The following is a 27,507-nucleotide window of genomic DNA, read 5'->3' on the forward strand; positions in this document are numbered from 1 at the left end:
CATAATATAACATAATATATAATATTAATTTAAAACAATTCACATGGAAACAATCAAACATTCACATGTTGGTAAACAATGTCCAGACCACATTCCAAATATATATCATATCAATCATATCATATCCTATCATATCATAATAAATTGGCCTTCTGAGAACTTGGGAGTCAGATTCTCATCTCTTCCCTCCCCCTGGGGACCCTCACAAACCCCACAGGCCCAAGTCACCCCCAGGGCTCCTCATCCCAGAGGAGCTGCAGTGTCCACAACACTTCCCAGTTGCAGGAGTCTGCCTTCCTACAGTCTCTCAGCCCCCAGCCTGTGCTGCTTGTCCTCCCTGGTGGCACCTTTAGCTTCACGTGACACCTCTTGGTGGAACACACAGGTGCCTTTCCCACGTTGTGCCCCCATTCCTCTCCTTGGGGACTTTTCCCTGTCCCCAAAAAGCCGCGACCCCACGCTGTGAAGAAACCACGGCTGCCTTTACCTTTTGGGGTCGTAGAAATCCATGGCTCTCTTGAGCTTGTTGTAGGCAGCCACTCGGAAGGGGAGGATCTCCACGGAGGTGAGCCCGGGGGCCATGCTCAGCACCTTCCCGCCGTGCGTGGGCTCGTACAGGTCCTGCCTGGTGTCGGGGTGCGGCATTCCCGCCGGGTCGCGCCCCACGATGTAGAAGTTGGCCCCTGCCACCATCCGGGCCCGGCAGTGCCACTGCACCTGCAGGGAGGGGACACAGGGACTGAGGGATGGGCACAGGGAGGCCCTGGGGAACCACGGTGTGAAAAATGCGTGTTTCGTGATTGGCTGCTCGCAAATATTCAAATGAATGGTGTATGTTGTGAAAAACGCCAATCGCTTGTTTTTAAAATTTTAAAAGTTTAATGGTAATAAAATGTTATTAAAATAGTAATACAATTAGAGTAATAATAATTCGGACAATTTGGATTAGGACAATATGAGAGAATAAGAACAAAGAGTTGCAGACAGTCCGGGTACCTTTTTCTGGGCAGCACAAGCCCGAAAAAGGCCTCACGTTAACAGAGGATTAACCCTTAAAAGCAACAGCCTGTTGCATATTCCTACACCTCATCCATGATGCATAAATTCCATTCAAACACAGGATTCTGTCTGGTCATCGTCAACTTCTTCCTGCTAATCCTAATCTCCAATCCTGAGCGAGGCGGGAAGAAGTTTGTTTCTTCTGATAAGAGGGCAATAAATTCTTTTTCTCTGAAACATTTTGGTGTCCTGTGACTGCTATCTCGGTGTGAGTCCTTTCCTTAGCAAAAACGTATCCTATATAGCATAGTTTCTATTTTAACATTTTGTGATAACCTAAAACTATATTTGCCACACTAATTAAGAGAATTAATACAGCATAAGTTTCTAACATAACACATATAATATTCATTTTAATATTTGCAAAAAGCCAATCATAAAATACATGCATTTTTCACATGTGTGTTGTGTTAGAAAATTATGCTGTATTAATTTTCTCAAGTAGTGTGTAAAATATAGTTTTAGGTTATAACATAATGTTAGAATAGAAGCTATGTATGTGGGATATTGTTTTAAAGAAAGGAATGAGGTGCTTGCACCAGGTAGCAGCCACAGGACACCTAAATCTTTCAGAGAAAGAGAATTTATTGCTGCATTATCAGAAAAAACGAACTTCTTCCTGCCTCGCTCAGCCCTGAAGACTCAGTCAGGATTCGGAGGAAGAAGCTGACACTGACCAGACAGAATCCTGTGTTTGAATGGAATTTATGCATCATGTAAGAGGTGTAGCAATATGCAACAGGCTGTTGCTTTTAAGGGTTAATCCTCTGTTAACGTGGGGCCTTTTTCGGGCTTATTTTGCCCAGAAAAAAAGTACCTGGACTGTCTGTAACTCTTTGTTTCTATTGTCTCATATTGTCCTAATCCAAATTGTCCAAATTTTTATTACTCTAATTATATTGCTATTTTTATAACCATTTTATTACTATTAAACTTTTAAAATTTTAAAAACAAGTGACTGGCGTTTTTCACACAGGCAGGGAGAGGGAATTGGGCTGGTGAAATAGGAGTCTCCTCGAGCCAGGTCTCATAAGCTCTTGGAGATCTATTTCACACCCAAGATAGCTCAGCTACCTCAGAAGGCATAAAATCAGCAGGATGGCTTCTGTGGTAGTGTTGAGAACAAAAAGGTTTTAATAAAAGGCAAAATAACAAAACTCTGTAAAGAGAAAAACCCAGCCAGGTGCCAGAGGTTCTTGCTCCTGGTAAAACACCTCACAAAAGCAATTTGTTTCTTTGTTCTCTTCTTTTTCTAGTGAATTGCTCAGGCAGGACTTTTTGGCTCCTGTCCAATCCTTAAGTTTGAGGTGAAGCCCCCCAGATTCTATGAGGTGTCTTTTCACCTAATTGAGGAGAGAAACTTCTGGGCTTATTTCCTTTTTGAGGGGACAAAGGACAGTTTTGTCACTCCATCAACAAGGGGCACATTCCTATAGGCTGGGTCAGTTTGAATTTTTGGTGTGCCAAGGTGGTGATGCCCAGCACACAGAGGGGGAGGTTCAGCATCTGCCCCTTTCATCCCACTGATTTAGGGACACAAGGGGTTTCAAATGAACATCCCTGCCCACCAGAAGAAGGTGAAGCCTGTTTGTATCCCTTTTCCCCAGCCCAGGAAAGGATGGATGGGAGCAGAGTTCTTTGGGAAGATGCTGCAGCAGCAAGCACAAGCAAACCACACAGGGAGCAGAGTGAGGACACAGCTCCAGCCTCTTCCTGGGGTTTTCCAGGCAGGCTGTGAGCACAACCCCATGGACAGGCTGTCTGCCTTGCCCTGCTGGGCAGCCAAGAGCTGCCTTACCTCCGTGGGGCCGGCGTAGAGCATGGGAGAGGGGAAGATGGCCACGATGGTGGACTTGGGGTCCAGGACCTGCTCCTCCAGCACGGCGGCGTGCTGCTTCATGCGCCACTCCAGGGGGACATCGTCATCCTTGGTCCAGCCCCCCAAGGGGTGCAGCAGCAGCACGGGGTTCTTGTAGCCCCTCTCGAGGAGCTGGCGCCGCGTGTCCTGCATCAGCAGCGCGTGCCCGTTGTGCACGGGATTGCGCAGCTGGAAGGCGAAAACGGCGTCTGCAAGGGAAAGGTCAGGGGGTCACTGGGGTCACTGCCACACTCTGGGCTTCCACAGGGCCAGGAGAGACCTGTGTGTGCCCTGTGTGCCATGACAGAGCTGTGTGTGTCTGATCTCAGCCATGACAGACCTGTGTGTGCCCTGTGTGCCATGACAGACCTGTTGAGTGTCCCTCTAACCCAAACCATTCTGGGATTCTATGGGACAGAGAGCTGGGAGGAGACACCTGAGCTGTGCCCCAGGTGTGAAGGCCAAGAATGTCAGTGCAGAGAGGATCTGACCTGCCAGGGGGGATGTGAGCAGGATCCCAGCCCTGAGAGCAGCCCACTGGGGACAGAGCCCATCACAAGCACTGCCCTAACCAAGGAGCCCTGTGCCACCTGTGCCATGCCCTGAGTCCCCTTTACTGCCCACTCCCCCAAAGAGCCCCATTTTGGGAGCATGCAGAAGCCACCTGGAAGTGCTGTGAGCTTGAGAAAACATCATGGATCACACCAAGGCCTGGTGGGGCACGAAGAGCCCTGGCACTGGTGTAAGCCAGGGCACTCACCAGCATTCATTTCCCTGAACTTCTGCTTGAGAGCCAGCGGGGTCAGGCGGTACTGGTCCAGCCCATCGTTCCATTTGATCTTCTCCAGGACCTGCAGGTCTCCACCAACCAGCCAGTCTCCACTCTCCATCACCATCTGGGAATTACACATACCTTCAGTGCAAAGGGGACAGCACACTCCTCCTTCTCCCAGCCTCCTGAGAAAAGTGTGAGGCTCAACCCCGTTGTAGGATGACCTTCCCTTCTCTCAGGTGGAAAACATCATTGCAGTGACTATGTGAACAAATGCCCTGGGCAGCAAAACCTCACCAAGTGGGGCAGCAGCCACCCAGTCTCCACCCAGCTGGGTGCTGGGCTCCCCTCTGGCAGCCAGCAGTCTACAGGAAGGCACAAGACCTTCCTCTACCTCCCCCTTTGCTTTCCTGCTGGGAATACACAGGTGTAATGAGCCTGTTGCAAGGCACACACCTGCTGCTGATTAATTAAACCAGGCATTTTAAGGGAGAGGAAAGAACTACCACAGCCGTAGCCCTTTTTAGGCAGAAAGCTCAAGTCACTGTGGGGAACCCAGAGCTCTCCCTTTCCCAGGGACAATGCTCCTTGTACTGCCACAGACTAAGGGGGAAGAGAGAAGCTGCAAAAACACACCAACCCTGCTGGCTGCCTGTAAGGAAAAGCCAAAAAAATCAGTCCTGCCTGCTCAGGATGGGCTGGTTCCCAGCAAAGAGCTGGACTGGAAGCTCATTGCCCTCAAAACCTTGGCAAAGTTCACTTCTCCATCCCCTGGCCATGTTTCACCCCCCAGGCCGTGCTTCCTGTGGCAGGGAGCGGTGGGACGCACCTGTGTTGTATTGCACTAAACAGTTATTTAGTTATTTGCACTGGTTGTTTGGTAATTTGCACTGTTCACATGATTTGTATTCTATTATCACATGGTCTTCCTCTTTCCCCCCTTAGCCTCAGTTTTGGCGACCTCTTCCTGGTTTGCCACTCCTCACTTGTATCACATTGCCCCCTTCCTCCGCCCCCCTTCCCCTCAGCTCAAAATCCCACTGGGAGAAGACCATTCTCTCTTTTTTCCACCTGGGGAGTCACCTGGATGACCTGGTGCTCTCCAATCTAGGAAATAAAATAGGATTTAGTCCGCACATGGAGCGCCTCTTGTCCTACGTAAGATGGTGTGGGCTGGGCCCACAGCTAGCCGGATTGGAGCCAGGCACAATTTCTCACAGCTGGCACCCAAAACCTTGGAAGAATTCACTTCTCCATGCCCTGGGCAGGTTTCAGCCCCGAGGACCCACCTGGATGTGCGGGTGCCGTGGGCAGGTGGTGCCCCAGACGCGGGCGCAGCGCTCCTCCTTCCTGTGCGCGAAGAACTCGGGGCGGCGCAGCACGGCCACCCGGTGGCCCTGGAAGCTGAGCGCCAGCGCAGCGCTGCCCTCCAGCCGCTGCTTGTCCTCTGCTGACAGGGGCAGCACGATGGGCACGCTCAGGTTCACCACGCCATCTGCCCAGAGACACAGAGAGAAGGGGTTCAGCACCCTGCAGCTCATCCTGCACTGACAGGGGCAGCACGATGGGCACGCTCAGGTTCACCACGCCATCTGCCCAGAGACACAGAGAGGGGCTCAGCACCCTGCAGTGTAGCAGGCCCTGGTTCTGCAAGGGCCCCATGGTGTGCAGAAGCCTAAAGATAGGAAATGCCAAGCCATGGTGAATGGGCTAGAACGACCCTTTTCCGCCTTTTGGGACCCTTGTTTATCTCTCTGTAACCCTATAGGTCACTTTCCTTTAACCCTTGGCATTGGACCATTTCTGATCCCCCTGTGCCCTGTATAAAGGGCTGTTTTAGCCCAGTTCTGGTAGAAGAGCTGTCACTGGAACCCTTCTCAGAAGATTCAATAAAGACATTGCTGTGGAACTCCAAACAGCCTTCTCCTCTCTCTCCCTGTGTCTGCCTGCCTAGGCACCTAGCAAGCTGAAGGGCTGAAATTGCAATGAGCTGATAATCACTGAAGAGCTGATCTCACTTAAGCTTGCTAAGGTTGCCTGTGGCTGAGAACTGCTTGGGAACTCGGACAGTCTGTCCCGGAGAGGACTGAGCTATCTGGGCCCTTCAGCCTGCTGGGGACACCCTGAACCCAGCAAAGGCAGATTTGCTGCAGCTGCTGCTCATCCTGCACTAACAAGGACAGCACGATGGGCACGCTCAGGTTCACCACACCGTCTGCCCAGAGACACAGAGAGGGGCTCAGCACCCTGCAGCCACTATGTGTCCTGTAGGATGTCCTGATGCAGCTTTATGGTGCTGAATTGTATCCTCCGTTTAGCCCAGAAGTAAGTTTTGCACCTTTAAGATTAGTTCTGACAGCAAAAGGAGGAGAAAAGGAGTGTGGAGTTTGTTATCACAAACTGCGCTTGCTCCCTGCATCCTCTCCTTGACTGTGTGATTGTATTTGCTGGGAATGTCCCAGGTATCATTCGTGATGAATGATGAATCTGACTCCATGTTCTCAGAAGGCTAATTTATTACTTTATGATACTATATTCTATTAAAGAATACTACACTATACTAAAGAATACAGAAAATATACTTACTAAAATGCTAAAAAGATAATAATGAAAACTCATTACTCTTTCCAGAGTCCTGACATGGCTTGGCCCCAATTGGCCAAAGAGTGAAAACAACTCACAGCAGAATCCATGAAACAATCACCTGTGGGTAAACAATCTCCAAACACATTCCACATGTGAGCACAACACAGGAGAAGCAAATGAGATAAGAATTGTTTTCCTTTTTCTCTGAGGCTTCTCAGCTTCTCAGGAGAGAAATCCTGGGTGAAGGGATTTTATCAGAGAATGTGAATGCCACAACTGTGCTGTCTGCAGCATGGACAGACGGCAGGACAGAGCTCTCCTTTGCTTTTAGTTAGTTTTTAGGCTAGCTGAGGCAGAATATTTCCCTGGACTGTGGGTTTTCTTTTTCTTGGAACTGTTTAAACCTGCTCTGGACTGAAAACCAGAAGAGCACCACCTGTGGCCCACTGGGCTGGGCATGGGCCATGGTATTTCCAGCACCAGACGGACTGATAAGAGACTGATAAGGGACTGATAAGGGACTGAGTGAGCCGAGCCACAGCCCACAGAGGGGAATTTCTGAGTTTGCCATCTCTTCAGAACAGCGAGAGGTTCAGTTGTTTAATATTGATCATTTTTTGTGCTGCTGGATTCTTTGCCTGTTAAATGAACAGTTTTTTCCACTTTTCTCCAAGGAAATATTTTCCTGAACCAGCTGGGGGAGGGCTGCTTGAATTTGCTTTCTAGAGGAACCCCTTGGGAGGTTTCTCCCAAGTTTGCCCTAAACCAGGACACAGGGACACCAGCAGCACCATGGGGATGCTCAAAACCCTTGAAGGGGAGGTGTTGAACACCCTCCTGTGTGGACAAGAATTTTAACCAGCCCAGGGAATGCAGGAAACAGAGGTTTTCATGGAAGATCAGTCATTGCAGCAGTTTTCTCTGCACTGCTAACAACTGGGATGTTAGCAGAATATAAAAGCTCCTTATCTAAGGGCCAGAGGTGTCTCCAGGATACCTGGAGCATCTCATTAATTCCTGCACTCTCCCTTGCCCTGGTTCTTCTTCATTAGCTGCTTGTGAAGGTGAAACATTTAAATGTGCTCGCAAAATGCAGCCCTGGATAAACTGAAAAATTTCAACGTGCTTGGAAAATGCCTTCTCCTCCAGGGGAATCACCTCTGTGGAGATGGCTCCAGGCTGGTGTTCCCTGGAGCACCCCATTCCCTGCACACCTCCTGGGCTGCCTCTTCCACCACACTCAGTTTTAATTTGGGTTTTTTTTCTTGTTCGGGTTTTTTCTGGCTATCTCTATATTGCTACTCCTCCTCCTCTACATCCCTGCACTGCCCATGTTTAATCTGTTTCCTGTGTGAGTCTGTAAGTGCACATCTAGTTTCTAATTTCAGTGTTGTCTCTACATAGCTTGAAATCATGTTGGTTTTAACCCAACCCTCCCAATTTCCAAGTGTTCCACTGAGGTCCTCCCACTTCTCCTTGGATATTTGGATATTAACAATATTCCAATGTTAATACAGGAGAATCAGTCTCTTCAATGGATTTCCAGTCACAAACAAATCACTGATTCAATTTATTCTGATCCGACTGAAATCAGGTTGGACCCTTGAGAGTCTTAATTTGAGGATTTTGGCTATGATATAGATTTTTACTTTAATTTTATGAAAATATTTGCATTTACTTTAAATTCACGACTGGCTATCATTCATCTGCCAGGCAGCAATTTCAATGAATAATCATAATTATATTCATATGGGATCTAATCAATATCAACTTCATACATTTAAATCATATTAATAATGATCAGTCAATTAAGCCAGCACAGGAAAAAAAAAATAAAGCTTCACTATGAAACCAACAAATGCTGCTGAAAGTGAGGATCTTCAGGCTCCATTTCCAAATGCAGGATGGAGAGGTAACAAAAGATCACTCCAGTGCAGGTAATTACAAAATTACACAACTGGGATCTTTGTGCAGACTGGTCCGTGGGACACGGGGTGTGTCAGAACTGCCTGGATCATAAATGGGCCATGGCTGTAATAATTTCATAGTAATTTTAAGGGGTTTTTTTTTGGTAAATCTCAAAAAATTATAGTCAAAAAGAATCTCAATTGAGGTAATTTGTGCAGAGCCTGAGAACAGTTCCATACATACCAGCTCCCAAGCGCCTCTTTCCTGGGAGAACACAAACATAATTAAGATAATTAACACTCAGGGGCACGTTACAGAAACCATTTCAAGACTCAAAGCACTTAAAAGCTCCTGCTGGCATGGCCATGGTCCTACCACAGCCTCACAGTGTGATCCAACACCTCCAGTGTCACTGTCACCCCTGTGACAGAGTCACGGGCCGCTGTGCATTGCTGCAGGTCCATCCCCTTCCTGGTGGCCCTACACAAAGCACGTCACCCACCTGCTGGGGCATCCAGGAGGGATGTGCTGCTTGAACAAGTGTCCCCAAAAACCCACAGGAGCTGCCCAGACCATCAGCCAGCCCAGGGCACGATGGCTCTGGGAAGAGGAGGCTCACGCCTCTCCTTGGCAGTGCCACACCAGTGAGATGGAACCCTCCACCACTTCCCAAAGCTTCTCCAGGAGCAGCTGGTGTTCTCTCTCCCACTCAGATGTCACCCTGAGGGCCTGACCACACTGATGCTGAGTTTGGAGAGCCCTGTGGAGACAGGATCTCCAGATGCTGCTGCCCTCTGCTACCCAGAGCTCGCTCTGGAGAGCCCATCCCCCTGCAAAGCCTCCTGGCCTTTGTCCCTGCTCCCCACAGAGCTCTACAAACCCTGAGCACCTGCCCACAGAGCTCAGAGGAGATGTGCTCAGGGATGTTGGCAGGTTTTGGGGGGCACCCCAAAACCAGATACACTCTGGGTTGAGCCTCCAGCACAAAGTACGGGGCTCTGGAGCAACGTGGCCATCCCAGGGCACTCCGTGACCTCCCCAGGCACAACAGGCAGCTCAAAGACCACAGAGGAGGCTCTGATAACAGGGACATGTGCTTCTGAATGCTGTTTGCACACTGGGCAGGAGGTGAAAGGCTATGGTGTGTCTGGGAGCAGGGCCCCCACACAGACACTCCTACAGTGCAAAGTGAGCAGTCCTGAGCTTTGTGCCCAAATCTGAGCAACAGCAGCAAATCTCTGCCCTGTGAGACCACAGGATTGTCCAGAAGGCAGGCAAGGCTCCAAGGGACTTGCTCGCCCACATCCCTGAAGGCAGAAATCACTGCCAGGTCTACAAACCCCAACATGAGCACCCCATGTGCAGGTGAAGTCACAGCAAGAGCATCCACAGCTGAGAAATGGGGTGGAAACATCTGTGCCCCAGTCCCAGCTGTGGATGGGCATCACCTGAGCCCTCTTTGCCTCTTCCAGGGATGAAGCACCTCTAGCAGGCTGCTAATGCATAGATCAATCAGATTTACTTCAAGCTAACATGCTGAAGAAGCAGGGAAATGGGGTGGGGGGGGAAAAACCAGGCTCTGCTCCTGTTTCCAAGAAGCAGCTGCCTTCTCCTCCCACCTCCAGCTGAGCCTGGCAGCCTCCCTGCTTCCTTGGCCTTGGGTTTGCATCTCTATTTACACCCTGGTCCAGCCAAGCTCGACAAGAGCCACACAACAACTCCTGGAAGGTTTGAGCAGCACCATGAGAGATGTCAGAGCTGTGAGCCAGGGCTGTGGCCACAGCACGGTGACCTTGGCCACCTTCAGGAGTGTGCCACAAGGCAGGACAGGAGGACACAGGGGATCCATACCGTTGAGCAGGGTGCCAAAGTGCAGCACTTGCAGGTACTCAGCCTCCCTCATGAATCCTGTCAGAGGAGTGGCCCAGCCTTCGCTCAGCACCTGCACCCACTGCAGATCCAGCTGCAAAACAAACCCAAAGGGGTCACACTCCTGTCATACTCAGAGATTGCTTTTCCTTCCCTTCTGCTGAAACAGCATTTTCATTTTGTTTTGTTTCAAATACAGGACGTTCATAAGGAGGAGAAAGACATGGGGGATGTAGCTCAGGGCTTTTAAAGCCAGACTCACACAGTTTCACAACACAACTTAGAATCCCAGACTGGTTTGGGTTGGAAGGGACCTTAAAGCCCATCCAGTGCCACCCCTGCCATGGGCAGGGACACCTTCCACTCTCCCAGGCTGCTGCAAGCCCCATCCAGCCTGGCCTTGGGCACTGCCAGGGATCCAGGGGCAGCCATAGCTGCTCTGGGCACCCTGTGCCAGGGTCTCCCAATATCCCCCAAACCCTGTCCTCTGGCAGCTTGAACTTGTGGGGCTGTATGAACACAGCAGAGGAGACTGACACCCTGCAGCACACATGGCAGAAAATGGCTGAGCACCAGGATGCCACCTCAGCTCACCATAAACCACAGCCACAAAAAGTCAGGGCCATCAGAAGAACACAGGCCCCTCTGGCAACATCCTCCTGGAAGCTCCCACCCTTGGAGCAGCTGAGTAGTGTCAGAAGCTGTGTGTGACAATACCTTAGTGATCTCCAGTGCTGGCAGCTTCTCTGCCTCAGCCCGGACACTGCTGAGTTTATCCTCAGGCACAAAGAGCTCCAGAACATCCTTGACTGAGCCCTGGGGCACGATGTTCTGAAAGACAGAGACAGGCAGCACTTGTAACACGCTGGTTTTTACAGGCACACCAAAAAGGCGGTGTCCCAAAGCAGAGTTCCAAAGCTGCCAGTGATGGTGACACAAAAGTGACCCACCTGTGCCTGCAGGAGCTCCACGACCTGCTGGATGCACTCGGACACCGATGCAACGTTTGTTTTCAGCACCAGCTCAGGAGCTTCAGGTTTCTCATACTCTGAGTCAATGCCCGTGAATCCTACGGACAATTAACCCCCAAATTAAATTTATTTAATGGAATAATCAGTGCCTTAGAGCCAAGAACACTATACAAACAACCAGGGGGCACTCAACCATGCTGGGTACAACAAGTGACACTCATGACAGTAAGATTAGGGGAACAGGATCCTCTTGTGCACTACAAAAGGCCTTTAGACACCCACCCCTATTGCAGCACTGCCAGGACACGGCATCCAAAGCTTTGGAAAGCAAAAGGCAAAATAAAATCTCACTCCTCCATACCTTTGATCTCTCCAGCTCTTGCCTTTTTGTACAGGCCCTTCACATCTCTGCTTTCACAAATATTTAGAGGAGCATCTACAAAGATTTCAAAGAAAGGAAGTCCAGCTGCCTCGTGAATTTTCCGTGCGTTTAGACGATCCTGTTAGAAGAAATATAGGAAAAATCTGAATTGCAGCAAAAAAACTTCCCTGGATTTTGACATAAGTAGATCAATCTTTCTTATAGATTTAGTAAATGTACACTAGTTCTAATAAGGGTTTTTAATCTCACTTCCCTCCTTTTCTTTAAAGATATTTTTTAAAAAATTGTAAAAATCTACAACTTTGATCCATTTTCATCTTTTCCCATGCAAAACCTCAAGACTTTTTCGTTAGGCAGGACAGCAGAACTTTAGATTGTGAATAATTATCTGCCCTGTGTGAAAATGGTCAGACCTGATGATCTCAGAGGTCTTTTCCAATCAGTGATTCCTTGATTCTATGAAAAAAGGAACTGCTTGCATCACCCTGATAACAGCAGCTACGGAAGTGAAAATCGCAGTCAAATCTTCAAAAAAGCAGTAAGAGGTCTAGAACAGGCTGCTGCCTCTATGACTCTTTTCTGAGAAGCTAATAGCAGGGAGATCATAAGCTTCTCTTAGCTTTTCATCAGTGTGCAGCACTGAATTTATCCAGCGAGGCCGCTGCCCTCCAAACACTGACCGTGCAGGGCTGTGTGTCAGCAGCGTTCTGCCAAGCATTTGTGCCTTTAGGAAACCCTCTCCATAAACCATCCTCATCATCTGAGGTGAAGCTGAGAAGAGAGCAGGATCTTCACACCCTTACCTTGGTGAAGGGGGAGATGAAGCTGGTGATGCAGACGAGCCCCGCGTCGGCGAAGAGCCGCGCCACCTCGGCGATGCGCCGGATGTTCTCCTCGCGGTCCTGGGCCGAGAAGCCCAGGTTCTTGTTCAAGCCGTGCCGCACGTTGTCACCATCCAGGGAGTAGCAGGGGATGCCATGAGCCACCAGGTACTCCTCCAGAGCAAAGCCAATGGTTGTCTTGCCAGCTCCAGAAAGACCTGGGGGAGGCAGAAGAGTGAGGGGTCAGGTTTGAGGTCAAGAGAGTGAAAACGAGTGACACCGGCAGCCAAACTCCTTCTGTCTGAAGCTCCCTACCTCATTGCTTCCTAAAAGAAGTTGAATTTGTCCTCCATAGATGAAGGATGAACCTTCACAGGTGAACCTTCACCTTTTCAACCCTTATTATGTGACATAATTGCCCTGAGAAAAGCATCTACAGCCCAACCTCTGGAGGGGTCTAACCCAGCAGTGCGTCTTGCTGGGCCGTGCTGGGTTCCAGGAAGCAGGGGAGGTTTGAAAGGATGCTGCTTCCTCCAGGTCTCTCCTCATCTTCCTCTTCCTCCCCCTGCTCCCACTGTCAAGAGCCAGCTGCTCTCCCATTTCAAACCCAAGGAGAAGCTCTTGCAGCAACCATGTGGAGTAGGACAGGCTCCAGCAGCAAAGAGACCTCATCACCTCCTTCTCCAGGTGTGCATTTCAAAGAATAATCATCAGCCAGGTGAGCTCAAACCTTTCAGACACAAGATTTCTGAGTAATACTCAAAAAAAGAAGGAAATTGCCTTGGGTTAGGCTTTTGGCTTCAGAAACTATATAAAAGCAGATTGGGCACTTCAACACTGAGGAGAAGAACAGAACAGAAATATGCTTTAATCCACCAGCTACAACCTAAGGTGACAGGAAGGCAAATCAGAATGGCTTTACAAATCCTTCCAAGCACGTCCTTCAACATCCTCCAGCAGCCAAAGAAAATGCCAATATTTAACAAGCAAAGGAACAACTGGACAACTAGCAAAAGCCAGACTTGTCTAAATATTAGAAATGAGAAATGCAGTTGTCCTTTCTGGCATCCCCTAATCTCCAAACAATGAGTTTATACTTCAAGGCAGAAGAGAAGGGCAACAAAACAAATGTAAGGGATTGCTTCCAGCATGACTCTGTGGCTGGGAGTGTTTATTCTCCAGACAAGGTGACTGCCTCGTGCTACCTCAAACCCAGCAGACCTACATGTCCCAATGAACTTCCCACCGCTCCTGAATGAAAACATCCGCTTTTCGGACAATCCCGGGTACGTTCCACTGCCAAAGACTGGCTGGACTGGAGCCAAGGCTTCCTCAGCTACACACTTGGGAACAACAAGTGCTACCCCCAGGGCCTCTGACATGTTCAAAGGAGCCTGAGAGCAGCTGGGAAATCCATAAAAACATTAGTTCTGGGCAGCAGCTGCCAGGGAGAACATCTTGCTGCGCCAGCACCGCGTGTCTGCGTTTCCCACGTGGAGATGTTTTGCAATTCCTGGCTCGCAGGGAACACTGACGTTTCCTGCAGATCCCAAATCCCCACCTGGCAGCCACACTCATGGAGTTTCACAGGTGAGGCCAGGCTTTCACAGCCTGGCAAAAATACCTGTGAGCCAGACCGTGCAGCCTCGGAATCCTCCCCTGGTGCCGACCACTTGTCCTCTCTTGCTCCTGCTGACATGGTGGGCTTGGTAAACCACATTGGTGGATCCCTGAGAAAACAGAGCAGAACAAAGCACTTCTGTTACCTCTGCTGCTCTCAGGGCAAAAGGAAATCTCTGCTGGGACAAACAGATGGGAGAGAAATGTAAATTCATTAATGAGGTAGCATGGGGTGGTGGTTCACATGGTGAACTTTGGTGCATTGGTGTGAGTTGGATTTCTGTCTCAGCAGCACAGATTCATTTTTGGAGGCTCTCTGCCTCTGCCCAGGGTGTTTCTGGCAGTGATGCCTTCGTGCCAGCAGGGAGAAGGCGACTCTGCCAGGTGACTGATCCCCCTGCAGGCAGGCAGGACACAGAGACACCCTCCCTGCCTTCTCAACAGTTTCAAACACAGACAGCCTCAGCTATTATTTTAATCAGGCTTGCAAAACAAGAGTGACTTCAGGTGCTAATTTACTGGCTGTGTAACACAAGAACTGCAGCTGGGGCAGGAGCAGCCCCAAGCTGGACACACATGGGATGGGAGGCAGAGGAAACCAACCCCTGATGTGTCCATGTGCATTCCCAAGCACAACACTGAGCCAGAGGCCTGAATTTTGGTGCTTCCTAATTCTGATGCTTCCTAACCTTGATGACACCAGAGTATCCACAGAGTTGCAGGTGAAACAGCCTGGCTGTGCCCTGCAGCTCCAGCAACAGCACCTCCACAAGGAATGTTGCACATGAAATATCCGCAAGACGTTGTTCATTGTGAGGATGAGGTTCCCAACAGAGGCACACAAGGGGAAGAACAAGGAGGGAACAAGGATATTAATATATCCTGGATACATATGCAGAGAGAGAAGAGAAGGTTGTAGGAGACATCACAGAACTTTCCAGTATCTGAAGGAGCCTATGGGAAGCTGGAAAGGGAGTGTTCATCAGAGTGACAGGACAAAGGGAATGGGTTCAGACTGAAATTGAGGTTGGTTATACAGAAGAAATCCTTCCCGGTGAGGTTGGGGAGTGGTGCCCAGAGCAGCTGTGGCTGCTCCTGGATCCCTGGCAGTCTCCAAGGCCAGGCTGGATGGGGCTTGGAGCAGCCTGGGATGTTTGAAGGTGTCCCTGTCCATGGCAGGGGGTGGAACTGGATGGCTTTAAGGTCCCTTCCAACACAAACCAGTCTGTGCTTCTATAAAAAACCCAAAACATCTCTAGACCTGCCCCTGAAAAGGTGAATGAATGCTCCACATCCTATGACTCAGAGAATAAAAGATAAATAGCTCAAGACTTGGTTTCTGTGGTTTGTTCTGTTTTGTTGCTTTTTGTGGGCTTTTTTTTTGTGGGGGGGGTTGTCAAATTTTGACCATTTTGAGCTCTCAAAGGTGAGACAGCAGCACCGTGGATGAATTTTCTCCCATCCCCAGGAGTTCAGGCTGTGTCCCACAGGAGATGAGCCACGATAACGTCCGTGCCTGGGGAAGATGCAGGATCTGGCACGTTCCTACATGGCTGATGTAAGGAGATTGTTCTAAGTACAGGGTGCTGTGCCATAAACCTGCCCTGGGTGAGCATCTCAGAGCTGTTATTTTGCACACTGGCACCTTTGGGAGCTTGAGAAAGCACCAGTGAGGGCATTTCTGCAATTCAGCAGCACTGTCACACCTCTCCCACCTGCTGGGAGCTCCAGATGGTACCAAATCCCTCAGGTTTTTCTGCTCTCTTCATTAACTTCCCAGGAAACTCTTCCCAACCCTGAGCAATTGGATGGCTGGGCTGGGAGCTTGCTTAGCTGGGAATGGGAATGACCAGCTCTCCACCTCATCATCCACCAGCCAGGAATGCTTTGGGAAGCCAGAGCTGAAGTGTGGTGGAAAGGAGTGAAGGCACCAGGAAAACTGATCATTAATGGCGTGACAGCAAATCCTGGAGAGATTTTGCCTAGGAACAGCACATCCTGCAAGATGGTTGGGGGGCAGAGAGAAGCAGTGGAGGGGGTTTAATCAGATGCAGGGCTGTCCTGCTCATTTGATTCTTGGGGTTTTAACCCTGTCACCACAAATCAAACATATTTAAGTAGATAATTCAATCATCACCACAACATCAACACTTGGATGTTGGGCCTTAAAGCAGGGACAATTTAGGACGCTGGTAAGCATGTCATGGAATAGTCTGGGTCAAGGGAATGAGGTTTGGGAGAGGAACTTCTGACTTATAATTCAGCCCCAAACAAGGCAATAAATGTCCCAGCAGCAGCATGTCCAAAGAAGGGCTGTGCATCCCCTGCCAGACAGATGGTTAAAGATGACACTGCCACACTCTCCCCATTCCTTGGAAATCTGCTCTTTGGCCCTGTCTGGATGAGCTCAGTGCTCAGCCCACCCTGCCTTACCTCATCCAGGAAATGAGAAAAAAAACAAACACGTCGCTCCAAACCTTGGGCTGAGGCTGCAGCAGAGCAAGAAACCAAACCCTAACTCAGTTTTTGGTCTCCTCTCCTACTGAGCCCTTCCATGAGGTTGGCAAACAGGGGGACACCAAGATCTTTAGGATCAGCCTTGACTGAGCTGCCTGTCAAGGGTCTCTTGGCTTAGTTTCCCAAGGGAAGAAGCTTTCCCCAAGATGCTGCCCTGCTGTGTGAAAGCAGGTTGCAGCCAGAGGCAGGAGATTTTCCTGAGATGTGGCCTCTGAGAGAGGAGAGTCTTGCTGGAAATCAGGAACCACCAGTGTCCTGCGCTCTGAGAGCCACCATTGCTCAATTCATGGCATCCCAAGGAGTGACCTCAGCTCCTCCTGAGGTAATTGGCCTTGGAAAGGAGGAGCTGTGCTTGCCCACATAAATTATGTGTGACTACTCAAGGAGATCTTATCAGGGAGCATCTTCTCCTCTCAGCTGACAGTTAAAAGCACGAGGTCTGTGGGGCCTCTCCCAGACATCACTGATGCTTGTTGGAAGCAGAACCACTGCACATTTAATAGAAAATGCACCAGACAAGAAACATTTCTAATCATAGATCTATGGAGGTGTTAAGGCTGGGAAAGACCTTTAAGATTATCAAGACCTCTAAGATCATCAAGACCAACAATCAACCCAGCACCACCCCTGTGTTCACCACTAAACCATGTCCTCAAGGGCCACATCCACATGTTTTTTGAACACTTCCAGGGATGGTGATTTCACCACTTCCCTGAGCAGCCCATTCCAATGTTCTACAACCCTTCCCACGAGAAAAGTTTCCTAATATCCAATCTAAGCTTCCCCTGGCACAACTTGGGGCTGTTTTCTCTCATCCTGTCCCTGTTCTCTGGGAGCACAGCCTGAGCCCTGCAGGCTCTTCCCCCTCCTGGCAGGGAGTTGTGCAGAGCCACAAGGTCCCTCCTGAGCCTCCTTTGCTCCAGGCTGAGCCCCTTGCCAGCTCCCTCAACCTCTCCTGGGGCTCCAGCCCCTTCCCAGCTCCCTGAGCTGCTCCTCATCAGAACCCCTCCCCAGCTCTGTTGCCCTTTTGGGTTTAGGGTTGTCCCAACAAAATTTTGCCATCTCCCAGTAGGATTTCAAGAATAAACTCTGGTCCTTAGGGCAGCACCTCCTCCTGCCCCCACTACCCCAGTTCTCTAACCAGCACCTCCATGGCTGCATCATGAGTGGGAGCAAGGAAAGAACCAACTGCAAGTGCCATGTTCCACAGCTGAGGGGTGGAAATGAAGGACAGATGGGAGCTGAGTAGGACATTTGAGAGATGCCCTAAGTGCACACAATGCCCTTGCTCAGCCACCCAGAGAAGGCAGAGCTCTGTGATGCTGCAGAAGGAGATGAGGCACCAGAAAGCCACAGTAGCCCATGTCCTTATGGTGCCCTCAACTCACCCCTGCCTGCTGCAGCTGGCACAGACACAGGTCTGGAAGCTGTCCAGGAGCTGCACTCATGGCAGGCTGCAGCAGCATCCTGCTCTGGAGAGGGATTTCATTTCTCACTCCCAAAATCATGCTGAGGCTGAGCAGCCCCGTGCTCACTCAGCACCAGCACCAGCATCCAGCTGGCAGAGCTCAGAGCCCCAGGGAAACCCTGACCCAACAGCCAGGGCAGGGTCAGGACTCCCCCAGCTGCCTTTTTATTTACAGGGCAAGCTCACAGCACCAGGAATATGATTCATTTTTTTCCAGTCAAGCGTTTCACACACACCCTATTTTGGTACAGCAGCCTGGACACGTCTGCAGGAAGGAAAAATTAGAGCTCAATAAAAATAGAGGCTTTTGAAATGTTTGCAGCTGATCCTATTTGCAAATGGTAGAATGGGCTTTTAAAATGATAGAATGATCAAGCAAGCCTCCACTTTCACAGGCAAGCAGTGGGATCAAGCACATGGAGGGATTATTGGGGTGTCCTGTGCAGGGTCAGGAATTGGACTTGATGATCCTTGTGGGTCCCTTCCAGCCCAGGAGATTCTGTGATTCTGAGTTTGAAGTCAAACACTTCCCTAAGCCTCAGGAGAGTGAGCTACTCTATCATTAAAAAAACCCTCCCAACTCCTGCCAGCATACTAAAAACAACAAAAAATGAAAATGTGTTCCTACCAGTTGCATTTGCAACATAAAAACTACTAACTAAACTTATCAAAATTTTCCTTAAAAAATTAATTTCTTTTACCAGGGCTGCTGTGGCAAAAAAGTGATACTGTATCCATGAGCAACCAGAGGGGAAAACCTCCTGTAAAAGAGGCATTTGCTGAAGAAGAGCAAAACTGATACTCCAAAGAAAAGGAGGAAGAGAGGGAAAACGGGGGTTTTGTCTGTGGAAGCAGAGATTTGATTACAATCATGCTGAAGAACAATGAGAAACCTTGGCATCTCTCACACTCTAGCTAAGCTCCTGTAACCCAAAACCTATGGACTTTCCCCAGATATTCATTTACTGCACTAAGGCAGAAAATGCTTCCAACTCAGCCCCATTCTTTCCCAAGGGAAAACCCCAGCAAGGAGGAGTTACCCTGGGAATTTTGCCTGTTTAACCCCTCAGGATGCAGCCCCAGATGGGGAAGTGGGACCTTGAAGCATCTTGTGTATTGCCCACCACCTTCCCACTGCTCCCATGCTGGTATCCCCACTGTGCCACCACCTTCCTGGTGTCCCTGCTGTGCCACCAGCTCCCTGCTCCCCTGTGCTGTCCCCCTGTCCCCAGGCTCAGTCTCCTTTCCCAGCACCAGGAACTGTGTTTTCTCTCCAGGCTGAGCTGGGCAGTGACACTGCTGTGCCCCCCAGCCCTGCAGAGGCTGAGGGGCTGCCAGCCCCCCCAGTTCCAGGCAGGATGCTGGGCTGGGATCCCTTTCTGCAGCCTGTGCTCTGAATAAAGCCCAGCAGGCTCAGGCTCTCCTTGGCACTCTCTGCCTGTTCCTTTGGCATCACCCCCAGGGCCCTGCCAGGAACGTAGCACACAAAACCTTAAGGAGAGCAGCAGAGCCATCCCAGTGCCCCAAAACAAGCAGCCTTTCAGCCTGGAGACAGACAGCTGCAGATGCCAAACCTCACCAACACAAGGTTTTCAAGCTGCTGTTAAGCTGAAGCTATGTTTTCTTAAGCCACAAGAATTTCTGAGACCTTATTTGCTGATGGCAGCTCAAATATTTTTCTCTTGGCATAAATTCACACAGCTTGGGTTGTCACAATCAAGTTTTATACAACACTGGCACACAAAAAAAGAGAAGAAAATCAACAAAATCAGGCTCATGTTCTAGTGACTTCCCAAATCAGATGCTGATTTCCACACTGTGAGTCCAAATCAGCAGCTGGGGACTGAAATCTGCCTCTCTGAGGGCTCCCAGCTCAGGCGTTTCCTTATCTTGGAATGAAGTGATGTCACTGCTCTCATTTCCTCGATGCAGAAAAGCTAGTGACTCATCCTGTGCTCCTGCATTTTTGGGATAAACTTGTAAGGCCAGGACAGATGTTATAAAAACAAATCTCCCCGTTTTCATTCCTGAAATCTCAAGGGACAGCTGCAGGGACAAGAAATATTTAACAAACAAAGCATTTTGTCAAAAAGAACAATTTAAACACGAAACCCCTCCATGGTGGCCCAAAGTTGAATATTCAGAGCAGTTCTGCTAAATGATCTCCCCCAGCTGAACCCACCTGAGCAGCTGGGCCCCTGCTCCTTTTGCAAACAATGGGTTGGACATTGCAGAAGAACTTGCCTTGGTTTGATGCCTGCCAGGAAAACCACCCAGAACACAGGACCCTGCTTCTCTGCCTTCTCCTGGAGAAAAAGACCTGGCTACAGAAATGGGAAACTGAGTATCAGTCCCTCAGACTGCAGGAACAAGAGGAAAAGAGGGCAAAGGTACAGATTCTGACTACACATTAACTTCAGTATCAAAAGGATTTCCAGGTAGGAATTGTATCCACGTGTAAAAAAAATTTTTCCCCCCCTGAATATGAGATTCAGGAATTTAATTTGGTAAATATGGCACTGTACATGTCCCACCTCCTGCCATGGCAGGACAGGCACCCTAAACCTGAGAACAGGTCTCAATGATATGGGAATAAGACACCCCCTTTTACCCTGCCCAGCATATCCCTCTCAGGAAAGAAATCCTCAGCCTTTAGAGAAGCTCCAGGGCTTTCACAAGCAGCAGGAGCTACAGAGGATCTGTGTTTCAAGCAGCTTCATCAGGTTTTAAAATGCAGCTATTTCTGATCCCAGGGCAGGGAACGGAGCTGGGGAAGGGGCTGGAGCCCCAGGAGGGGCTGAGGGAGCTGGCAAGGGGCTCAGCCTGGAGCAAAGGAGGCTCAGGGGGACCTTGTGGCTCTGCACAACTCCCTGCCAGGAGGGGACAGCCAGGGGGGGTCGGGCTGTGCTGCCAGGAAACAGGGACAGGACAAGGGGAAAGGGCCTCAGGCTGGGCCAGGGGAGGCTCAGCTTGGCCAGCAGCAGGAATTTCTGCATGCAAAGGGTGAATTGGTTCTTATCTATGTTACAGTCTCACAAGCCCTGAGTTCTATAGGACTTCACTCTAACAAACTAAAAACGGAGCTCCATCTCTCTCTCTACAAGGCCTTTTAAGGATAAACTATCCAATTAAGAAATGACACCTGAATTATTTTTACTTTTAACCCAATAACCAACCACCCATGGCCTGCAATGTGGACTTTTTATCCAATTACACAAAACCACCCAAACCCATGGAGAAGAAGGTGAAGAAGAAGGATCAGTCTCTGCCCCAAAACCTCCATCTTGTTTATATATATTACTGTATTCTAAAACCTTAAACTCTTAAGTTTCCCACCATGTGATATTACACACTTCTATTCAAACTCCACACCCATAATCCCAGTTCTATCATTCCAGTTTGGAATTCAATTTCAGGCCTTGGCAGGGGCTGCCCAGGCAGCTTTGCAGTGCCCAGCCCTGCAGGTGTCCCAGGAAGGGCTGGAGGTGGCACTCAGTGCTCTGGGCTGGGGACAAGGTGGGCACTGGGCAGAGCTGGGACTCCATGGCCTGGCAGGGATTTTCCAGCCTCAATAATTCTGTGATTCTGTAAAAGAACTCATTCTTCTGTGAGGCTTCTCCTCTGCAGGACTTGAAGAAAGGGCAAAGCTGGACTCCAGCCCAGGCTGGTGGGCTCAGTGTGTGGTGGCCACACGGTGCCTCTCCCTGCCTCAGGCTGGATGCCCAGCCTTGAACCTGCTCTCTGTGCCCCATGTGCCTGACTTTGTGGGGTCAGTGGCCACTTGCAGGCCACAGGACACCTCTGTCCACCTCAGCACCTTTTTTAGGGTTTTCAAAGTGCAAAAGCAGCAGCAGGAAGGAGCTCAGGGGAGCTCAGCCAGAAGCACCACACAGGACACAGTTAAATGGGGGAACTTTGCCTGACGGGCCAAAAGTTCACTAGGCTGGAAAAAACATGATGATGAATTCATGGAAGGAAAGTTCATCAAGGACTATCAGGAGGAAAGGCACAGCCTCTGATATCTCAGGCTGTAAATCAGTGGAGAGGGGGACAATGAACTGGGGTCCCAGCCATAAACTCATTCCTGGCTGCCACTGGGAACGACAGACAAGGCCAGACTTCCCCTCACTCAGCACCTCTCAGTCCCCCCAGAATTCCTGCTGGATGAAGACAGGGCTGTTTTCACTGCTGTACCACTGAATGTGCTGCTCTACAAAACCAGCTGCAGGAGACAAGTGCCACTCGAGAACTTCAGGAGGATGAAGTTTTCCTGCCCCATCTCCCTGTGTACCTGAGCCCTACAAGCTGCAAGATGGGTTTTCAATGTGTGAGTGCACACAGGGTTACCTAGACCCTGGCCTAAATCAGCACCAGGATGTTGGACCCTTCCTGAATGAGTGGCTGCTCAGCATTTCCCCCACCCCTCCCTAAAGCAGGTGTAAGCACAGCCCTTGGTCATTCCACACTGCTCAAAGGCTGGTCCAAGGACAACTCCACATTTTCCTTGGAGATTATTGTTGTCAACTGGTCCCTCAAAAGTCCATGCAAACTCCCAGCATCTCTCAGAGGGTGGCATCACCCCAGTTTTACAACCACAGAAGGGTCGTGGTGAATAAGACCAGCAGCAGATGAAGACTGCAGCTCCCACAATATTTAAAACATAAAAATGATATGTTTGAACAGCAGCTCCTCTGGACTTCAGGCTGCACCTCTGAGAGCTCCACACCCCTCACAGCCCTCCCCAGGGTCTCAGATCAGCTTTCCAGAGATGCAATGAGCATTCCCAGGGATGCAATGAGCTGCCCCAGCCATGGCTAGGGGTGTTCATCATGCCCAGGGGCAGGTGCCCAGCTCAGACCCCAGAGCAGCCCTGTAAAAAAACCCCTCCTCTAAAATGACATTTTCCCCCTCTTCCCACGCTGACTGGCAACACAGCCTAATGATCTTCCCATCAGAAGGGCTGGGCAGGCCTCAAAAATAACCTCCCACCCAAGCACACTTTTTTGCACCACAATGGGAAGCTAAAATACAGTTTGATATCGAAGAAAACATTTTGTTCTGCCAGAGAAGCCACGAAGACCTCCAGGTCAGAAAGTCTTGGAACTGTAGGTGCAGACGGTTGTTTTCCAGCAATGCACAGAAAAAGCTCATCTGAACAAGCCACAAAGCGCTGCAGCTGACAGAAAATCAAATCAAATCTGTGTAAAACAACTCCTTCCTCAAGCTCTGCTCTCCAAACACATTTTGGCACCCACTCAGTAGACAAAGCTTTTGACACATGGAGCTGGAACCGAGCCAAGCTGTGAGCAAAGGAGCAAAGACCACTCTGGGAGGGACAGGAGGCAGTGCTAGCAGGGAGCTGCCAGCCCCACAGGCAAATCCCAACCTCCCAGCATCCCGTGGCATGACGCACAGGCAGGGCTTTTTTTTGCATCCCTCCTTTTGTTAATGATACACTCAGTGTAAATTTTCACTTGGAAATGATTAAGCTGTGAACCCATTAAGGAGCTATTTCTCACTCCCTTCAGCTGTGACACCCCGCTCACGATAACAGCAAATTCATAAATGGCAACCTGAATTACACAGCCTTTTTCTTAATGGATTTTTGAGGAGCAAAGTGTGACCAAAGTACAAGTTCAAGCATTCACACAGGCCCTGCATGCCCCTTATCTTTTGGGGGCACATACAGCTGTGAGTTTATCTAAAACACCTGGTTTCAGATAGGCTTTTCATTTCTAAAGGCACCCTCCAGGATCAACATCAGCCCAGTTAAAATAATAATAATTCAAAAAAAAAAAAGCAAATATGCCAGAGTTTGTCTTGAAAACCCTCCAGAAAAACAAAATCTCTGTGGCCTAAATCTAAGCTGCAGCTGCAGTGCACATGTCTGGGTAGTGTGGGGTGGCAGCACCACTCCAGCCACCACCAGCAGAGGTGCTCAGACCACACCAAGATGGTTATTTCATTCCCCAAGCCCTGGAGGGATCGAGCATGGAAAGGAGAAGGCATTCATATTTAAGAACCTGCAACTTTTCCTGGCTTTTCTTCCCTGAAATCCCCCAGACTGAAGCTGGCTGCTCTTACAGAGCAGAGTGTGGTTATTAACCACTGGTCTGGCACACTGGCAGCCCAAGTGAATGAAAGAGCAAGAGACTGGAAAGGGAACTTTCTAATAGTGCAGAAATTGGAAGAAAAGTGGAGAAACTTATAATTAACAAAATTACAGAAGTTAATCACCTCACCTTTCCATGGTCTTTGAAGAAAAGAGATATAAAGCAAACAAAGCAATAGAAAATCAACCAAGAAATGCCAAGCATGCAATGAGCAGCTGGGAAACAATCACCTTTAGATGTCACGGTGCAATGAGCTGGGCACTGTGTTCCACAGGATAAATCATGCTGTAAGAACAAGCAGCTTGTGGCTCACTGGATAAAACATGAGTTTGAGAAAACTCACTTTATGGAGTGACTCAGTGCAGAGCAAGCCAGGCTAATCCTCTGAAATCATGGCTTTGCTGCCCTGTCCCCCAGGCAGTGTCACTGCAATGAGCTACTCGGAACTGCTTTGAAAATAAACAACTTTCAAGTTGTTTTGCTCTTTACTTTCAAGGCAACAGTTACGAGTAAGTGTGAGAGTGATGAATGCACGGTTTGGGTGTTTTAATAAGCTTTTTCTTTCATGTTGCTCGGCAATTAAATCGATGGAGATGTACATATGTTCCTGCTCTGCCTGGGGTATCACTCAGTCCATCTGAACTCTGCCCTGCAGCTCTGTTTTTTTCAACATGAGAGTAGTTTTTAGGCAGAGAAACTAAACCTCTTTCCTCAGGGTTGATTTGATCTTGTGGGTTTGTTGCTGGTCTTTAAATAAATTTAAATAAGCCCACATCATTTGCACATAAACCCTACACAAACACAAGTGAGCTAGCAGAAGTTCCAGCTCTGTCACCCGCTGGGCTGCAGAAGCACATCCCACTGCCAGCCAGGGATGCCACACCAGCCACATTCCTGGAGATGCTGCTGTCACACCAGGCAGGTGACAAAGCTGAAACACTTCTGAAAAAGGCAGTTTCAGTACTGGGCTCTCATTCTCCCCAAGCACCTGCAAAGAGAAACTTCACTGGCCGGGGGCAGGACTCACAACGCCTCCATCCCATGAGATGCGCTGAGCTGCACTTCCCACACAGCCCTGGGGACACGAAGCCACGCAGGCAGTGACCCTGCCAGGGCAGGGCTGTGGCTCTGGGCTCTGTGGCAAGCTTCCCTGGAGCACAGTGCTCCATCTGTGTCCTCCTGGCCGTCAGGAAAACGCCGCTGGCTCGGTGGGCACGGGCAGCGAGCTGCGGAAATACCGGCAGCACCGCAGGTGTGGGGAGAAGGAGCTGCTCTTTGCACAGAGCTCAGAGGAGCCCTGAGCCCTGAAAGGCACGCTGTGCAAGAGCCCACACAATGAACAAGGGCAGGCCCACAGCTGCACCTCCCTCACTGCACTCCCTTCACCGTGTGCTTGCTCCTGAGAGAGAGCAGGGTTTGCCACTGAGGCACACAGCAGGGACATTGAGCCTCTAAGGTCATCATTCCAGAACTGCCCAAAAAGTCAAGTCCTGAAACTGGCCAGGAATAAATGCTTTCTGTCAGTGAGGGCTGGGAACAGGAGGGCACTGCCTGGCACGTAGAGGACTTCATGCCTCTTGCAGCATTGTGAGCAGAAATGAAGAGAGCACAAAGTGTTTCCATATTAACCAGCCAAAGAGAGATTCCTGCACACCACGACTCTGGTCCTCACAAGGCAGAATTAAGGTGCCGTGCTCATTTTTAAGGACAACACATACAGAAGCAAAAAAAAAAGTTTTCTTCTTTACACCTTACCATATTAACAATTAATAAATAGGTGTGCAATTAAAGCATCCTCACATCAGATTCAAACTCTAGAGAGCATTATTCAGGCTGAATTTAGGATTTAAATCCTGGGCTTCTAGTTATTCAATTTGCAAAATGAGGAGCACTGTCAAAGCACAGTGGTCCATCTCACAACAGCTGGCACTGCTGTGCCTTTCCAAAACTGACAGCTGACACCATCACCTGCAAAACCCAGTTCGATGTCTCCTCAGCTGGTGACATCCATCCTCACAAAACCCGGTCTGTGGGACAGAGAAACTGTGATAAAACTGAGGTTTTAGCAGCAACAAGGATTTTTAGGGGTAATAAGGATTTGTGTTACTGGGAGAACAAAATATCTGGAATAAGAAGGGGCAGCAGAAGGATGATCCTACTGCTGTATCAATAGGGATCTCAACAGGATAAATTATTGTGTCTTCATTTTAAAATGGAACACCTCTGGCTGTTGCAGCTACCAAAAGTGTCTGTGGGCACAAAAAAAAGGTCAAAGCACCCTGAACAAAGTGAAATTCCTTATCCAGGCCTTTGATATAAACTGGAGATGGCTGAAACCAAGAAACTGCTGAGGTTGCAGTTTGGAGAGAGAACTTCCTTTACACTCTGTGCAACCACATCTTCCTGGCAAGGCACAGGAAGATCACTAATGGGACATCACCGTTTCACCATCACTCCCCCAAACCTCCTGTAATCACGCCTTTTCTCACTCCACGGATACCTGGCAGATAAGCACACCAAAATCCACCTACAGCTGTCAAGCTGAGAGCATCTGTTTTGACAGCCACAGCACAAAGGTCAGCCACAAACTTGCTTATAAAGGTCATTTTTCCAGCCCAGGGTGGAGGCAAAGGAGAGGGATTATTCTGGAAGTTCAGCAATACCTCTCTCCTGTCACAGCAATGAACAGAACTCCCATACACAGCTCACGGCTCGCACCTCCCCTGCCTGAAATAATCCCTAAACCACAGGTTTTTGCGTTTCCAAGCACACCCTGCTGCACAGGCTCGCTTTGTTCCGTGTGGGTTTGGGCGCATTCCTCCCCGGACAGATTACCACTGTGTCCAAAATGCATCAAATCCATCGGAAAAGTTTATGGCAAAGTTAAGGAAAAAAAAGCGAATCAACCAGCAGAAAGCAGCCTCAAAGACTTACGTCAAGATTTCTTCTGGTTCTGATTTAAAACCTGGAAAACGCACACACAGCCAGAGGGACCCAGAGCTCCCATCGCAGCCCCAAGGAGTAGGGGAGGGCAGCTGGCAAGCGGAACGCGATGTCTGCCTGCAGTGGCTGCGATATGCAATTCGAATTTCTCACTGAGCTGCGATTCCTTCGCTTTGCCGCGCGTGTTCTGAAGCGATGCTGAGAGCCTGACGGCGGCGGTGAGCGCCTCGCCTGGCACCGGGACAGGGGACACCCAAAAAGCCACGAGCGAGGCAGGACCTCCGGCCATGCCTAGAGGGGACCCGCGGGGCACAGCGGGGCAGGTGCGGGATGCGGAGGATGCTCGGCCAGCTCAACCATCCATGCCGAGTGATGGATGGGCTGGTGAACTCCCGAGCGGTGCCGGAACTGCCGCTGCCCGCGGATCCCAGCGCGGGACAGGGAGAGGGACCCGCGGGGACAGCCCAGCCCCGCTCCCGGCGCGTCCCTACCGTGTGCTCGCGGCTCGCCATGGTGCTGCTGCTGCTGCTGCTGCTGCTGCTTCGGAGGGCCCGGCAGGAGAAGCCCTATAAGAGCTGCGGGACACGTAGCGCGGCCCTGGGCCGGCCCCTCTCGCCCTG

General features: G+C 49.7%; 1 protein-coding gene across 1 annotated transcript in view; it reads right to left on the minus strand.

Annotated features, from left to right (window-relative positions):
* PAPSS2 (3'-phosphoadenosine 5'-phosphosulfate synthase 2) overlaps positions 1-27,507 on the minus strand; it is a 30,131-nt gene extending 2,624 nt beyond the window's left edge. The window contains exons 1-11 of the mRNA XM_030951662.1: positions 27,379-27,507; positions 13,851-13,956; positions 12,209-12,444; positions 11,385-11,523; positions 11,003-11,121; positions 10,770-10,883; positions 10,035-10,146; positions 4,979-5,184; positions 3,678-3,813; positions 2,858-3,126; positions 488-717 (exon numbers count right to left, since the gene is read on the minus strand). Of these exons, the coding sequence (XP_030807522.1) occupies positions 488-717; positions 2,858-3,126; positions 3,678-3,813; positions 4,979-5,184; positions 10,035-10,146; positions 10,770-10,883; positions 11,003-11,121; positions 11,385-11,523; positions 12,209-12,444; positions 13,851-13,956; positions 27,379-27,399 (1,688 nt within the window). The 5' untranslated portion in view covers positions 27,400-27,507. The remainder of the gene's footprint in view (positions 1-487; positions 718-2,857; positions 3,127-3,677; positions 3,814-4,978; positions 5,185-10,034; positions 10,147-10,769; positions 10,884-11,002; positions 11,122-11,384; positions 11,524-12,208; positions 12,445-13,850; positions 13,957-27,378) is intronic.

The sequence above is a fragment of the Camarhynchus parvulus genome, chromosome 6 (genome assembly GCF_901933205.1).
Source record: "Camarhynchus parvulus chromosome 6, STF_HiC, whole genome shotgun sequence".
Classification (NCBI taxonomy): Eukaryota; Metazoa; Chordata; class Aves; order Passeriformes; family Thraupidae; genus Camarhynchus; species Camarhynchus parvulus.